At 46.5% G+C, this 16,542-nt stretch overlaps 2 protein-coding genes across 9 annotated transcripts in view; one reads left to right on the forward strand and one right to left on the reverse strand.

Annotated features, from left to right (window-relative positions):
* LOC118383326 (histone-lysine N-methyltransferase ASH1L-like) overlaps positions 1 to 3,356 on the forward strand; it is a 53,809-nt gene extending 50,453 nt beyond the window's left edge. Inside the window, exon 12 of the mRNA XM_052513579.1 lies at positions 1,244 to 3,356. Coding sequence (XP_052369539.1) covers positions 1,244 to 1,348 — 105 coding nt within the window. The 3' untranslated portion in view covers positions 1,349 to 3,356. The remainder of the gene's footprint in view (positions 1 to 1,243) is intronic.
* A 979-nt stretch (positions 3,357 to 4,335) lies between these two features.
* Positions 4,336 to 16,542, reverse strand: part of LOC118379683 (AP-4 complex accessory subunit RUSC1-like) — a 45,623-nt gene continuing 33,416 nt past the window's right edge. For 3 of the 8 annotated variants that reach the window (XM_052513598.1, XM_052513599.1, XM_052513597.1), the window contains 6 exons: positions 16,126 to 16,231; positions 13,247 to 13,293; positions 10,244 to 10,761; positions 9,902 to 10,146; positions 9,647 to 9,805; positions 4,336 to 9,499 (listed from right to left, as the gene is read on the reverse strand). In XM_052513598.1, the coding sequence (XP_052369558.1) occupies positions 9,334 to 9,499; positions 9,647 to 9,805; positions 9,902 to 10,146; positions 10,244 to 10,761; positions 13,247 to 13,293; positions 16,126 to 16,231 (1,241 nt within the window). In that variant the 3' untranslated portion in view covers positions 4,336 to 9,333. The remainder of the gene's footprint in view (positions 9,500 to 9,646; positions 9,806 to 9,901; positions 10,147 to 10,243; positions 10,762 to 13,246; positions 13,294 to 16,125; positions 16,232 to 16,542) is intronic. The other 5 variants (XR_008127085.1, XR_008127084.1, XR_008127086.1 and 2 more) reach the window with 5 other exon arrangements.

Raw genomic sequence — 16,542 nt, forward strand, 5'->3', positions numbered from 1 at the left:
GCCTCTGAGTGTTCTCCTCTGAGTGTTCTCCTCTGAGTGTTCTCCTCTGAGTGTTCTCCTCTGAGTGTTCTCCTCTGAGTGCTCTCCTCTGAGTGTTCCCCTCTGAGTGCTCTCCTCTGAGTGTTCCCCTCTGAGTGTTCCCCTCTGAGTGCTCTCTCTGAGTGTTCTCCTCTGAGTGTTCCCCTCTGAGTGTTCTCCTCTGAGTGTTCTCCTCTGAGTGTTCCCCTCTGAGTGCTCTCCTCTGAGTGTTCTCCTCTGAGTGTTCTCCTCTGAGTGTTCTCCTCTGAGTGTTCTCCTCTGAGTGTTCTCCTCTGAGTGTTCTCCTCTGAGTGTTCTCCTCTGAGTGTTCCCCTCTGAGTGCTCTCCTCTGAGTGCTCTCCTCTGAGTGTTCTGAGTGTTCCCCTCTGAGTGCTCTCCTCTGAGTGTTCCCCTCTGAGTGCTCTCCTCTGAGTGTTCCCCTCTGAGTGTTCCCCTCTGAGTGCTCTCCTCTGAGTGTTCTCCTCTGAGTGTTCTCCTCTGAGTGTTCTCCTCTGAGTGTTCTCCTCTGAGTGTTCTCCTCTGAGTGCTCTCCTCTGAGTGCTCTCCTCTGAGTGTTCTCCTCTGAGTGTTCTCCTCTGAGTGTTCTCCTCTGAGTGCTCTCCTCTGAGTGTTCTCCTCTGAGTGTTCTCCTCTGAGTGTTCTCCTCTGAGTGTTCTCCTCTGAGTGTTCTGAGTGTTCCCCTCTGAGTGTCCTCTGAGTGTTCCTCTGAGTGTTCCCCTCTGTTCTCCTCTGAGTGTTCTCCTCTGAGTGTTCTCCTCTGAGTGTTCCCCTCTGAGTGCTCTCCTCTGAGTGTTCCCCTCTGAGTGTTCCCTCTGAGTGCTCTCCTCTGAGTGTTCTCCTCTGAGTGTTCCCCTCTGAGTGCTCTCCTCTGAGTGCTCTCCTCTGAGTGAGTGTTCCCCTCTGAGTGCTCTCCTCTGAGTGTTCCCCTCTGAGTGCTCTCCTCTGAGTGTTCCCCTCTGAGTGTTCCCCTCTGAGTGCTCTCCTCTGAGTGTTCTCCTCTGAGTGTTCTCCTCTGAGTGTTCTCCTCTGAGTGTTCTCCTCTGAGTGTTCTCCTCTGAGTGCTCTCCTCTGTACTGTAGCTGTAAATATATTCACTCATTAGTGTCTCCCATGAGGGCTGTCTTGAAGTATTTATATGGAGTTCTTTGTCTGTGTCACTAATTGTTATAACTAACTCCTGATGTGGCATCTACCCCCACCACAGCTCACTGAGAACAGACAAGAGGAGAAAAAACAGGTGGAGGAGGGCTGGAGGGAGGTCCGGAAGGAGCGACTGAACAACATACTCCTGAAGCTGCGGCAGACATGATTGGTGAGAGAGGACAAGGAAGGAAGGAGGGGGGGAAATCTCAGCTCAGTAACTCTTCTTCTTCCAAGTAGCTCAGTTCAGCTACCTTTGCACTAGTGTTGGGGGGAAAACACTTCCCTGAAATGATTTGTTATAAAGATGATTTTGGGCTTTGTTTCTGAGAGGAATGAGGGTGTAGTTGTTTACTGTACCATTGAGAATGATTGACAGACAGTCAGCAGACCAGTGACAGTCTGATTTAATAGTTAGAGAGGGCGGAAGGGATGGATGGAGACCATAGAGTCTTAAGGCTAGATTAAATTCGTATTGTGGAAGATCCGCGTTGTAGCTCGATTTAAATGTAAAGGAAATGTTCCCTTGTTCTTGCAGACTACATTCACGGTAAACGCTGCATGTCGGCTCAATCTGAAATTACCATGACAATATCATTTTTTACAATTTTACCAAATTTTTTGTGATATCCAATTGCAATCCAATTACAATCTTGTCTCGTTGCTGTAACTACCCAATGGGCTCGGACAGGCCAAGGTCGAGTCATGCGTCCTCCAAAGCGTGACCCAAGCCACGCTTCTTAACACCTGCTTGCTTAACCCGGAATGTATTGGAGGAAACACCAGCCAACTGACGACTGTCAGCTTGCAGGTGCCTGGCCTGCCACAAGGAGTCACTAGAGCACGATGAGCCAAGTAAAGGCCCCCTTGGGCCAAACCTTCCACTAACCCGGACAACCCTGGGACAATTGTGCACCGCCCTATGGGACTCCCGGTCACAGCCAGTTGTGACACAGGGGATCGAACCCCAGGCTGTAGTGACACCGCAACACTGCGATGCAGTGCCATAGACCGCTGCCATAGACCGCTGCCATAGACCGCTGCACCACTTGGGAGGCCTACCTCTACATTTTTATGCAGATCTTCTGCGATACTTCTGCAATACACAGCCCCTATGGTTTGATTCAATCCCTGTTGCTGAAGTACGGCGCTATAGCGTGATTCAAGTGTAAAGGTCATTTCCAATTGAGCCGACCTATGCAGTTTTTCCCGTGAATTCAGTCTCCACTAACGCGGGAACATTGCCTTTAATGTTCCCTTCAGCTCTACGTATTGAATCGGGCCTTTAATGTAAAAGTGCCATGTTGTAAATAAACTGACGCCTAAGTGAGTTCAATCTCCAAAAGCAATACGTCCTGTAAGGATTTCAGTACAATAACTTTAATATAACTACCAGTACCAGCTAGAGACCCTTCTATGTATCAAACCAAGTAGTTTTTATTGCCTTAGTGAATATGATCATTTCAAGATCGTTATATTGTACCAATGATAATGCAGTAACATTGACCTAAGTAATGTAATGAATCAGTTTCATAATTGATAGTTATTATCTAAGCGTTAAAGTTAATAGTCAAAGGCCTTCATTTTGCTACAAAGTGTTAAACATAACTGACCCATGTTAAATATTGCTATGATTGTATATGCCTTTTCTTCACCTGTATACTTTTTCTGACTGATGGAATGTTCTTTTTTATTTGGTCAGACAATCAGGAAAATGAATTGAATCTGAGATTTGTAACTGTTCATTTGTACAGTTCTCTTTGGTGCAGTTTCTAGTTTGACTTTGAACACTAAGTTGAATGTTTTACAGTTGACCTGTGTATTTGCCTCATCAATATAGTGAAGGGTTATTTATGTAGTTTGCATGAAATGTAACTTTGGGCTGGATTCAATCCGTATCGCGGAGGATCACATTAAAGTGTAGAGGTCATTTATGGTGAATGCAGTCTCCACGAACGCGGGAACATTGCCTTTCAATTTAAATGGAGCATAATAACGCAGATCTCCCATGATACTTCTGCGATGCGGTGAGAATCCAGCCCTTTGTTGTACAATTGAAATTGCTGCTTATAACCTGTCTCTGGAGAAAATACCACAGAGTTCATCTGACAGAACGTAATTTCAAACATTGACCTTATTATCAATAACAATAAAATGGCGTTTTTGTTTACAAAGCATTGTGGACTTGTTATATTCTCAACCACTCAACCCTTCATACTATCACAGGCCCATGAATATCGCTGCTCCTCCAGCCTTATGGAGACGCTGCATAACTGGTGGGATATTCATTCCACGGAATGGAGCGACTGCTAAATAACCAACATGGAAATGTGATATACAGCACCATCTGGTGGTGTAAAGCTGAATGACTCCAATGGCCAGGTGATACAACGTTTTCCTCCATCACCACCCTCATCTGAGGACGTGACCTCAAGAGGACAGACAGGCAGAACAGCCTGAGGCCCTTCTCTCCTCCTTCGGCAAATCACTGATCTGTATGTGATTATATGGGCTGTGTAGATGGAGGCTGGTGGGAGGACCTATAGGAGGATGGGCGTATTTTAATGGCTGGAATGGAATTAATGGGACGGTACTAAACAAACATATGGCAACCACTCCTTTCCATCAATTCCATTCCAGCCATTACAATGAACCTATCCGCCTATAGCTCCTCCCACCAGCCTCCACTGCATGTGTGAGCTAAAGCTGCCTAGCCAATCCCTCCCTCTCAGGTCTGTGGGTATTTTAATGAGGAAATCATTTAATGTATTCAAACATGGATAGTTTCTCATTTCAGAGAGTAAGTCCTTCCCTCGATCTTCCCTCATGCACTCCCCTTCACTGCTCTGACAGAAGTGGCTAGGTCAGATGAAAACATACACTAAGCTCTTTGATTGGAATGGCTTTAATATCGAGGTACCACATACTTTCTAGGCAAGCATTCGCCATAGCTCGATGGAATAGAGCAGGGTTATTCAACTCTCACCCTACGAGGTGAAAGTTGCTGCTGCTTTTCTCTTCTACCTGATAATGAATTGCACTCACCTGGTGTCCCAGGTCTAAATCAGTCCCTCATTAGAAGGGAACAATGACAAAACACAGTGGAAGTGGCTTTGAGGTCCTGCGATGAGTTTGAGGGGAATAGAGAAGGAATGAGACACATGAGAGACTGAGGTTTGGTTTATGTTGATTATTTATTGGGTATTTACAAACAAGCACATGCGGGAGTCAGACACTGACTGACGCTACAGGGACACAGTACACTATGGAACAGTGAGGTACGGGGCAGGCTACATCACACCAGAGAGATACAGAACACACTGCTACACACACATGCTTGTTTGTTCGCACGCAAGCACGAACACACACACACACACACACACACACACACACAAACACCAGTGGAGGCTGCTGAGGGGAGGACGGCTCTTAATAATGGCAAATGGAATCAAACACCTGACACCATTCCACATATTCCTCTCCAGCCATTACCACAAGCCAGTCTTCCCCAATTAAGGTGCCACCAACCTCCTGTGCTACACACACACACACAAAACCCCAGATAGATAGAGAGATAGACGTGAGGGGACAAATACAACAGAGGTGTAAATATACACCTTTCAGGGACTCCAGGGTCAATAAATACCACATCCAATAAATGTACAGCTTTTCATACAAATCAATGCATTTATCATGGATCATCTCACACAATGGAAAATATACCCGAATCAAAGACAAAAAAATAACTAGAAAATCAACATACTGAGATTGTTACCGTCACAGACCATGTGTATTTCCTGAAGTTCGGTTTACCCTTCAGCTGCATCTAGGCATGGCACATTGAAAGGTGAGCCTTACTGACACTAACTAGCTCCTCCCTCATACAGCCTAATTTACTACAAGCTGTAATTAAAATACATTATAGATAGCTCTAAAACGACTCATGTCAATTTAGTGGCCGAAGAAAGTAGTTGTCTAGCTTGTTTTGCTGCCGTGACCCAGCTAAAGCCTTTAGAAGAACAGGGGTGTAGTGTGACTGGCCATGACACACAGTGGCTCCACTGTTTGGTAAACAACTATCTATTGGAGCGACACATTGTCTTGAGACACGCAGCGATTTGGATTAGCTAGTTAGGTGGTTGACATACTAGCAGGTGCCATACCATTGCACTTGCTGGAAGATTTGGTAAAGTAGCCTGTATAATGCACGTGCAAAGTTACAATGTTTCCAATCTATTGTTGTCATAGGGACACTAACCCTGTGCTACACCACAGAGGCTTGTTGGCATGGTAACCTTTTATATTATACCTTTTATACCTTCTTTATTATATTCTGACCAATCAAAAGAGCGATATTCCCATTGAATTTGAATTTATGGGTAATATGTTTTATTCTTCATTCCTCAAGTAACTGAACTCTTCAAGAAGCGCCATGTCACCCGCAAGTGACAAAACAACAAAAACAGCAAACAAACAGTTCCTTTAAACCAGAAGCCTTTGAGAAGTACATCATATGCATCATCATTACCAAGCCTACAGAATAACTACCAACCAAATCAGAAGAGAAACATAGTAATAAACATTATTACTTTAACGTTATTCTACTACCACTATCGTTACTACGGTATTAAAAAGGATGACCTTACACGGGTTAGCATGACAGGTAGGGAAAGAAGGAAGGTACATATGAGAGCTGAGGTACGGTTGGGGGAAGGGCAGCCTCTCCCTCAAACACATAGGCTTGACAGTCGTGGTGTCTTCATACACATACAGTACATCAGGGAGTAGCTTACTGCTTCATCTGAAAGCTTGGATAGTCACGGTCAGGAACATACAACTATGGCCCTGGAAACCCACATTGTCTACTGGTCTCAGTAGCCTTTTGAATTGTCTTGTAGTCAGACTTAGTAACGCCCAGGTAACCAGTCAAGTTAAACATCTGGGGAATCAAAGATACCAATTGATCTATGAGGTAAAGGAAAAGTAACCAGACTAGAGTTGATCATCCCTGGGATGAGTAGAAAGAGACAGGTCTCAAGTCCCTCAGACTGTTTATCTGTCTATTTATCTGTCTGTTTATCTGTCTATTTATCTGTCTGTTTAACTGTCTGTCTATCTGTCTGTTTATCTGTCTGTTTATCTGTCTCTCTATCTGTTTGTTTATCTGTTTAACGGTCTGTTTATCTGTCTGTTTATCTGTCTCTCTATCTGTTTGTTTATCTGTTTAACTGTCTGTCTATCTGTCTGTTTATCTGTCTCTCTATCTGTTTGTTTATCTGTTTAACTGTCTGTTTATCTGTCTGTTTATCTGTCTCTCTATCTGTTTGTTTATCTGTTTAACTGTCTGTTTATCTGTCTGTTTATCTGTCTCTCTATCTGTTTGTTTATCTGTTTAACTGTCTGTCTATCTGTCTGTTTATCTGTCTCTCTATCTGTTTGTTTATCTGTATGTCTATCTGTCTGTTTATCTGTCTCTCTGTTTGTTTATTTGTCTCTCTGTTTGTTTATCTGTTTGTTTATCTGTTTGTTTATCTGTCTGTCTGTCTGTCTGTCTGTCTGTCTGTCTGTTTATCCATCTTTCTGTCTACCTGTCTGTCTAGCTGTCTACCTGTCTGTTTATCTGTCTGTTTATCTATCTGTCTGTCTACCTGTCTGTTTATCTGTCTGTCTGTCTACCTGTCTGTTTATCTGTCTGTCTATCTGTCTGTCTATCTGTCTGTCTGTTTATCTGTCTGTCTACCTGTCTGTTTATCTGTCTGTCTACCTGTCTGTCTGTCTGTTTATCTGTCTGTCTACCTGTCTGTTTATCTGTCTATCTGTCTGTCTACCTGTCTGTTTATCTGTCTGTCTACCTGTCTGTTTATCTGTCTATCTGTCTGTCTACCTGTCTGTCTACCTGTCTGTCTATCTGTCTGTCTGTTTATCTGTCTATCTGTCTGTCTCAAAGCATTGATATTTCCATAAGCACTGAGTAGTATGTGTTAGTGAGGTTTAAGAGGTGTGGACTGATTGAAGTTACAGCATTGCTATGCCTGTTATATTTATATACTGTTGGATACTAGAATGTCCTTTAGATAGATATGTGTCATATAGATAGATATTCTTCTGCATTCAAGGGTTGGGCTCAATTCGAATTGAAGGCTGCCAATTCAGGAAGTGATTTGAATTTAAAATCAGCTACTTAAAAAACATAAATAGCTTCTCCTTTTCAATTCATTAAGAAATCATTAAAAATACAGGCCCCTGTTTCAATCATCGAATTGGGATTTCAGTTTACTTCCTGAATTGACTGCCATATTGAGCCCAACCCCACTGCATTCACTCAAAGCATTCATTATACAATAAATACAGTCTAAAGGTATGAGACCATCAGGTTATGATGAAGATATGAAGGATATGAAGTCAAGACAATGCAAACACACACTAAGATGAAGCCACTGGATTCCAATAATTGACAAAAACACTGGAGCTGTCCGTGTGTATAATGACTATAGAGTAGTGACTGGTGAGTTGGGGATAAAAGGCCAGATCACTTATCAATTTGATTCATGATCAACCTTATCTATAGTAACGTTTGACTATCTGTTTTCTCTTGGTTATCTATCTATCGGTTAAATTAATCTATATTCATATACCTATATATTATGTATGTATATTTATACAGTCAAATAGTTATCCTTTTTAAACGGACTATTAATTGTAGTGGGAACATGTCAAACACACAGAGACGAAGTGAAAGAGGTGAGCGATCAATAGGGGTGAAAGGTCAAATAGAACACAGAAAACAGCTACATTGCACTATGGTACTATGTTACGTAACATGGGCTACGCTCCAATACTCTACCATGGCTCCCTTCACCGGTTAGCCTGGCGGCAAGGTCTGGGTCTAGAGCAGAAACCGACCTGGCTACCAGGCTATACATCTTCCCATAGTGACTGCTGATCTGAAAGTGTTTGGATAAGCTGAATGCATTGGTTGCATGTTTCGTCACAATATTGTTTTTAACGTTCGTTTTTGATGAAGATTTCATCCAAAGAGCATTATAGTGGCCTGGAAATACAATGACATTCAAAAGGAGGCAAATCATTATGAAGAAAACCTTTCGTCATCATTTTGATGTTGCCAGATTGACTTTAAATGCAGTATAACGTTAGCTAACTAGCTTAAATTGAGGGGAGGCCACCTGGTTGTAACTAGCTTACGTTTGCTTTGCTAGCTATTTTTGCAGAATTTTGCTATTCATTTATACTAAACAGTAGTTAGACTCAGAACGACGGGGCTTATCACCACTTTAGGGCACCGCCGATGGCGGCTTGGTATGACGTGACGGAGGTGCAACCTATGAATAGAATTCTACAAAGCTTTATCCAGTCCTTCTCAGATCAGTGGTCACAAAAGAGAGATGATGAATGGAGGACATTTAAAGGGATAGTCCACACCAAGATAAGTGTTTGTCTGAAGTTTTCACACTTCAAAAGTGGTCTGAAGTCATGCTGGGTCCATATTCCACACCATCTGGTGAGCTAAATTAAATCTTCCTTAAATCCCGCTAATTAGATGGCATTAGATGGTACAGTTCTTTAGGGATTGAGTTTTGCACATTTCTACCAGTGCATATAGTGGGATCTACACAACAGATGGTGCGGAGTAGGGACTGAACTAAATCACTTAGACCAGAGATCATCAACTAGACTCAGCCAAGGATGGTCAGGGGGCTGGAACCTAATCACAAATCATTTGTAGACTGCAAATTGACCACAAGAAGCCCAAACAGATATAACATTTGGCTAAAATATAAGCATTTCAAACCTTGCTTAGATTTGTAAACAATCACATCTCTCTCTATGTGTGGGAATACCTTGGAACAGATTTCCAACATTTACTGATGGTAGTATTTTATGTCCAACAAGTAACCCAAACCCTTATAAAATCATGGGCCGCCAGTTGGGGAACCCTGACATACGACTTTGGACCACTTTAGAGATATAAACATGTGATTTGAACTTAGATTCAGGGGTGAACTATTTCTCTGATAGCATTGGGACTTCACCACAGCCTCTTTATGGTTGCCTAAATACATTATAGCTTTATGACTTCATTTTCCCTCCCCCAGATATATTCAAACAATCAAAACTCTGATCAGGTGTCTGAAATCACAGGATCAGTGAGGCGTAGCCAATGGGTACGAGCCCCTCTCGGTCTCCCTGACGACAGCGAATCCAGTCGTGATCGACTCCCCCTAAAACCACTAACTCCTCCCCTTTCTGGAAGCTTAGCTCCGCCCCTGTGCCAGAGTGGTCGCATAGTGTTCTGACTGACCTGAGAAAGAGAAAAGAATAAGTGATACTACTGTAAAAACATAAGAATGACGTAAAACTGTCATAGACAGTCATTACAACTGAACTGATGTCCGAACTGAACAAACTAAACATGTAATCTAGATATATTTCCAAATATTTCCAATACCTGAGGGGTCTTGGGTTGTCCCATGTCTCCTCCATCTCTTTCTCGAACACCTCTTCTACCTGCTGGGGCTCCAGCGCCCTCCTCTGGTTAGCGCGGGAACTGCTGCTCACCATCCGGGTCAGAACAGACACCCCTGGAGACAACCACTGAGACGGACGTCTGGGCAGGGAGAGAGATACATCAGTGATAAGAGTAAGATACTTCAACTGTCTAGTATCAGAAAACTATCACACAAACACACACACACCAGCGCACCTGGTTGGAAGTGTGGGTATCGTGGGGTTATTGGAGGCTCCAAACAGCCGTCCCAAACCCCAGGGGACCGCCAATGCTCCATCGACCTGAGGAGGGTCACTCCTAGCCTGGGTACTGGTCTGGGGCTCTGGGGGGTCTCTGGATGTCCCCTCCTGGTTCTGTACTGCAGACAGGCTGAGTTCAGCCAGGTTCTGGCCCAGCTTGCCCCCCCAGCGTACCACAGCCCCCCATCCCTCCTGGATCACCTAGGGAGAGAATAACAGCTCAGAAAAGTGCTGTGTGGTACAGACACTCACCCATGCATTCAAACAAAGACACACACACACGTTGAATTGTGCTCACCTGTCCTGCCTGTTGGGAGAGACTGGCCTCCTCAACATTAGGAGGAGCTAGCTCCCTAATTTCTTTCTCCTGAACCCACATCAGCTGAGGACTTGTCTCCGCAAGACCCCCAGAGACCTTTGCAGACCCCACACTGAGACTCGCTGGCTTCAGTGACTCCACCAACCCTCCCACCCCTGAGTTGGCCAGGGACGACGAGCTCACATTATGATTGGTCGCCTCGGGTTCTGCTCTCCCAAAGTCCAGCTCTGATAGGCTCTCGAGATAGCTGCTGCCCCTGCTTTGGGAAGCGGACCCCCGGGGCGAGAGCCTGAATTCCAGGTCCTGATTGGGTGGGCTGGGGATCTCTGGGCTGTGATTGGCTGGATCCAGGTGGTGGTGCTGGAAGAGCAGGTCGAGGTTAAGGGTCAGGAGACTGAGGGGCTGCAGCAGGAGGAGGAGCTCCTCAAACAGAGGCTGGCAGGAAGTCAATGACAAACGCATGAAGGAGGAGGGCTGGTAGAACGTCACCAACACATCTGACAGAGAGAGAGGGAGGCGAAGGAGAGAAAGAGAAAAGAAGACGACGGGGGAGAAAGGGGGGACGAAGGAGAGAGAGAGAGAAAGAGACGGAGGGGGAGTGAGGGGGGCGAAGGAGAGAGAGAGAAAAGAAGACGACGGGGGAGAAAGGGGGGACGAAGGAGAGAGAGAGAGAAAGAGACGGAGGGGGAGTGAGGGGGGCGAAGGAGAGAGAGAAAGAGAGGGAGGGGGAGAGAGGGAGGGGGAGAGAGGGGGGCGAAGGAGAGAGAGAGAGAAAGAGACAGAAGGGGAGAGAGGGGGGCGAAGGAGAGAGAGAAAGAGAGGGAGGGGGAGAGAGAGAAAGAGAGGGAGGGGGAGAGAGGGAGGGGGAGAGAGGGGGGCGAAGGAGAGAGAGAGAGAAAGAGACGGAGGGGGAGAGAGGGGGCGAAGGAGAGAGAGAAAGAGAGGGAGGGGGAGAGAGGGAGGGGAGAGAGGGAGGCGAAGGAGAGAAAGAGAAAAGAAGACGACGGGGGAGAAAGGGGGGACGAAGGAGAGAGAGAGAGAAAGAGACGGAGGGGGAGGGAGGGGGGCGAAGGAGAGAGAGAAAGAGAGGGAGGGGGAGAGAGGGAGGGGGAGAGAGGGGGCGAAAGAGAGAGAGAGAGAGAAAGAGACAGAAGGGGAGAGAGGGGGCGAAGGAGAGAGAGAAAGAGAGGGAGGGGGAGAGAGAGAAAGAGAGGGAGGGGGAGAGAGGGAGGGGGAGAGAGGGGGCGAAGAGAGAGAGAGAGAGAAAGAGACGGAGGGGGAGAGAGGGGGCGAAGGAGAGAGAGAAAGAGAGGGAGGGGGAGAGAGGGGGGCGAAGGAGAGAGAGAGAAAGATACGGAGGGGGAGAGAGGGGGCGAAGGAGAGAGAGAAAGAGAGGGAGGGGGAGAGAGGGGGCGAAGGAGAGAGAGAAAGAGAGTGAGGGGGAGAGAGGGGGGGAGAGAGGGGGCGAAGGAGAGAGAGAAAGAGAGGGAGGGGGAGAGAGGGAGGGGAGAGAGGGAGGCGAAGGAGAGAAAGAGAAAAGAAGACGACGGGGGGAGAAAGGGGGACGAAGGAGGAGAGAGAGAGAGAAAGAGACCGAGGGGGAGAGAGGGGGGCGAAGGAGAGAGAGAAAGAGAGGGAGGGGGAGAGAGGGGGGCGAAGGAGAGAGAGAAAGAGAGGGAGGGGGAGAGAGGGGGCGAAGGAGAGAGAGAAAGAGACGGAGGGGGAGAGAGGGGGCGAAGGAGAGAGAGAAAGAGAGGGAGGGGGAGAGAGGGGGCGAAGGAGAGAGAGAGAGAAAGAGACGGAGGGGGAGAGAGGGGGCGAAGGAGAGAGAGAGAGAAAGAGGCGGATGGGGAGAGAGGGGGTGAAGGAGAGAGAGAGAGAGACGGAGGGGAGAGAGAGAGGGGGCGAAGGAGAGAGAGAAAGAGACAGAGGGGGGAGAGGGGGTGTGGTGAAGGAGAGAGAGAGAGAAAGAGACGAGGGGGGAGAGAGGGGGGGTGTGAAGAGAGAGAGAGAGAGAAAGAGACAGAGGGGGAGAGAGGGGGGTGAAGGAGAGAGAGAGAAAGAGACAGAGGGGGGGTGTGGTGAAGGAGAGAGAGAGCGAAAAGAGACAGAGGGGGTGTGGTGAAGGAAGGAGTGAGAAAGAGACAGAGGGGGGGTGTGGTGAAGGAGAGAGAGAGAGAGAGAGAGAGGGGGTGAAGGGAGGAAAGAGAAAGAGACAGAGGGGGTGTGGTGAAGAGAGAGAGAGAGAGAGGGGGGGGTGAAGGGAGGAGAGAGAAAGAGACAGAGGGGGGTGTGGTGAAGGAGAGAGAGAGAGAGAGGGGGGGTGAAGGGAGGAGAGAGAAAGAGACAAAGGGGGTGTGGTGAAGGAGAGAGAGAGAGAGAGAGGGGGGTGAAGGGAGGAGTGAGAAAGAGACAGGGGGTGAAGGGAGGAGAGAGAAAGAGACAGAGGGGGTGTGGTGAAGGAGAGAGAGAGCGAGAGAGAGAGGGGGTGAAGGGAGGAGAGAGAAAGAGACAGAGGGGGTGAAGGAGAGAGAGAGAGAGAGAGAGGGGGTGAAGGGAGGAGAGAGAAAGAGACAGAGGGGGTGTGGTGAAGGAGAGAGAGAGAGAGAGAGGGGGTGTGAAGGGAGGAGAGAGAAAGAGACAGAGGGGGTGTGGTGAAGAGAGAGAGAGAGAGAGAGGGGGGGGTGAAGGGAGGAGAGAGAAAGAGACAGAGGGGGGTGTGGTGAAGGAGAGAGAGAGAGAGACAGAGGGGGGGTGAAGGGAGGAGAGAGAAAGACAGGGGGGGTGTGGTGAAGGAGAGAGCGAGAGAGACAGAGACAGAGGGGGGGTGAAGGGAGGAGAGAGAGAGAGAGACAGAGGGGGTGAAGGGAGGAGTGAGAAAGAGACAGAGGGGGTGAAGGGAGGAGTGAAAAATAATGTTGTAACATATTAATATTCAAACAGATAGATTGCGGACATGAACTTTAGTCTTCAGAGACTTACCACTGCATGACTGGAGATGGGACAGCCAGAAATCCATAAGCTTGATGCTGAACAAGAGAGACAAGAAGCAGGTGAGAATTGGAATTTAAAAAGTCAAAAAGAAAAACCCTAAGAGAGACAAGAAGCAGGTGAGAATTGGAATTTAAAAAGTCAAACAGAAAAACCCTAAGAGAGACAAGAAGCAGGTGAGAATTGGAATTTAAAAAGTCAAACAGAAAAACCCTAGGAGAGAAGAAGAGCCAGGTCTTAAAGATCATGATTATTAGAAAGCAAATTACGGACTCCTCTTTAAATCTGCGTATTCCTTCAAAGCTCAATTGTCCTGAGTCTGCACAACTCTGCCAGGACCTAGGATCAAGAGAGACGCTCAAGTGTTTTAGTACTATATCTCTTGACACAATGATGAAAATAATCATGGCCTCTAAACCTTCAAGCTGCATACTGGACGCTATTCCAACTAAACTACTGAAAGAGCTGCTTCCTGTGCTTGGCCCTCCTATGTTGAACATAATAAATGGCTCTCTATCCACCGGAAGTGTAGCAAACTCACTAAAAGTGGCAGTAATAAAGCCTCTCTTGAAAAAGCCAAACCTTGACCCAGAAAATATAAAAAACTATCGGCCTATATCAAATCTTCCAATCCTCTCAAAATTTTTAGAAAAGGCTGTTGCGCAGCAACTCACTGCCTTCCTGAAGACAAACAATGTATACGAAATGCTTCAGTCTGGTTTTAGACCCCATCATAGCACTGAGACTGCACTTGTGAAGGTGGTAAATTACCTTTTAATGGCATCAGACCGAGGCTCTGCATCTGTCCTTGTGCTCCTAGACCTTAGTGCTGCTTTTGATACCATCGATCACATTCTTTTGGAGAGATTGGAAACCCAAATTGGTCTACACGGACAAGTTCTGGCCTGGTTCAGATCTTATCTGTCGGAAAGATATCAATTTGTCCTCTGACAAATCAACTGTTGTTTTCACTATATATTTTACCTCTTGGGGATGTCATTCGAAAACATAATGTTAACTTTCACTGCTGTGCCGATGACACACAGTTGTACATTTCAATGAAACATGGTGAAGCCCCAAAATTGCCCTCGCTAGAAGCCTGTGTTTCAGACATAAGGAAGTGGATGGCTGCAAACGTTCTACTTTTAAACTCGGACAAAACAGAGATGCTTGTTCTAGGTCCCAAGAAACAAAGAGATCTTCTGTTGAATCTGACAATTAATCTTAATGGTTGTACAGTCGTCTCAAATAAAACTGTGAAGGACCTCGGCGTTACTCTGGACACTGATCTCTCTTTTGAAGAACATATCCAGACCATTTCAAGGACAGTTTTTTTCCATCTACGTAACATTGCAAAAATCAGAAACTTTCTGTCCAAAAATGATGCAGAAAAATTCATCAATGCTTTTGTTAGACTACTGCAATGCTCTACTTTCCGGCTACCGGGATAAAGCACTAAATAAACTTCAGTTAGTGCTAAATACGGCTGCTAGAATCCTGACTAGAACCCAAAAAATTGATCATATTACTCCAGTGTTAGCCTCCCTACACTGGCTTCCTGTCAAAGCAAGGGATGATTTCAAGGTTTTACTGCTAACCTACAAAGCATTACATGGTGCTCCTACCTATCTCTCTGATTTGGTCCTGCCGTACATACCTACACGTACGCTACGGTCACAAGATGCAGGCCTCCTAATTGTCCCTAGAATTCCCTAGAAGCAAACAGCTGGAGGCAGGGCTTTCTCCTATAGAGCTCCATTTTTATGGAACGGTCTGCCTACCCATGTCAGAGACGCAAACTCGGTCTCAACCTTTAAGTCTTTACTGAAGACCCATCTCTTCAGTGGGTCATATGATTGAGTGTAGTCTGGCCCAGGAGTGGGAAGGTGAACGGAAAGGCTCTGGAGCAACGAACCGCCCTTGCTGTCTCTGCCTGGCCGGTTCCCCTCTTTCCACTGGGATTCTCTGCCTCTAACCCTTTTACAGGGGCTGAGTCACTGGCTTACTGGTGCTCTCTCATACCGTCCCTGGGAGGGGTGCGTCACCTGAGTGGGTTTAGTCACTGATGTGATCATCCTGTCTGGGTTGGGTTGGGTTGGGTTGGGTTGGGTTGTGCCCCCCTTGGGTTGTGCCGTGGCGGAGATCTTTGTGGGCTATACTCAGCCTTGTCTCAGGATGGTAAGTTGATGGTTGAAGATATCCCTCTAGTGGTGTGGGGCTGTGCTTTGGCAAAGTAGGTGGAGTTCTATCCTTCCTGTTTGGCCCTGTCCGGGGGTGTCTCCTGTGTCTCCTGACCCCTCCTGTCTCAGCCTCCAGTATTTATGCTGCAGTAGTTTGTGTCGGGGGGCTAGGGTCAGTTTGTTAAATCTGGAGTACTTCTCCTGTCCTTTTCGGTGTCCTGTGTGAATTTAAGTGTGCTCTCTCTAATTCTCTCTCTCCTTCTCCTTCTTTCTCTCTCTCGGAGGACCTTGAGCCCTAGGACCATGCCTCAGGACTACCTGACATGATGACTCCTTGCTGTCCCCAGTCTACCTGGCTGTGCTGCTGCTCCAGTTTCAACTGTTCAACTGTTCCTTATTATTATTGGACCATGCTGGTCACTTATGAACATTTGAACATCTTGGCCATGTTCTGTTATAATCTCCACCCGGCACAGCCAGAAGAGGACTGGCCACCCCACATAGCCTGGTTCCTCTCTAGGTTTCTTCCTAGGTTTTGGCCTTTCTAGGGAGTTTTTCCTAGCCACCGTGCTTCTACACCTGCATTGCTTGCTGTTTGGGGTTTTAGGCTGGGTTTCTGTACAGCACTTTGAGATATCAACTGATGTACGAAGGGCTATATAAATACATTTGATTTGATTTGATTCTTACTTGAGGAGGCCGAGGAGGAAGGCGTTGAACCTGTGTTTGTTCTGCCGGAGCTGGGGCAGCTCTCCTATTCTAGCCTGGAGGCTGTACAGGGACTGAGTGCTGGGCCCTGGAGGGAGAAGGGGAGCAGAGATGAGAGAAAGAAAGGCTTGGTTAAGCTTTGGCACAGAGAAAAACATCTATATCTAATCAACATGTTATGTTACCTTTGACCTGAATTGACTGAAATTGAAATGAACAGGTACTGAGTCAATGGAATAACCCTGATCACCAGAGTAGTGGGAAGGAGAGAATAAGAGGGAATACAGGAGGGGAGAGTGATAATCAGAGAGAGAGATAGAGAAGGATGACTCAACACTGCAGAATAATGAGTGCCAGACTAGAGCGAGAGGAGAGAGAGACTGAAAGTACTATGAACCC

This window comes from Oncorhynchus keta, unplaced genomic scaffold (genome assembly GCF_023373465.1).
Source record: "Oncorhynchus keta strain PuntledgeMale-10-30-2019 unplaced genomic scaffold, Oket_V2 Un_scaffold_1315_pilon_pilon, whole genome shotgun sequence".
In the NCBI taxonomy this organism is placed as follows: Eukaryota; Metazoa; Chordata; class Actinopteri; order Salmoniformes; family Salmonidae; genus Oncorhynchus; species Oncorhynchus keta.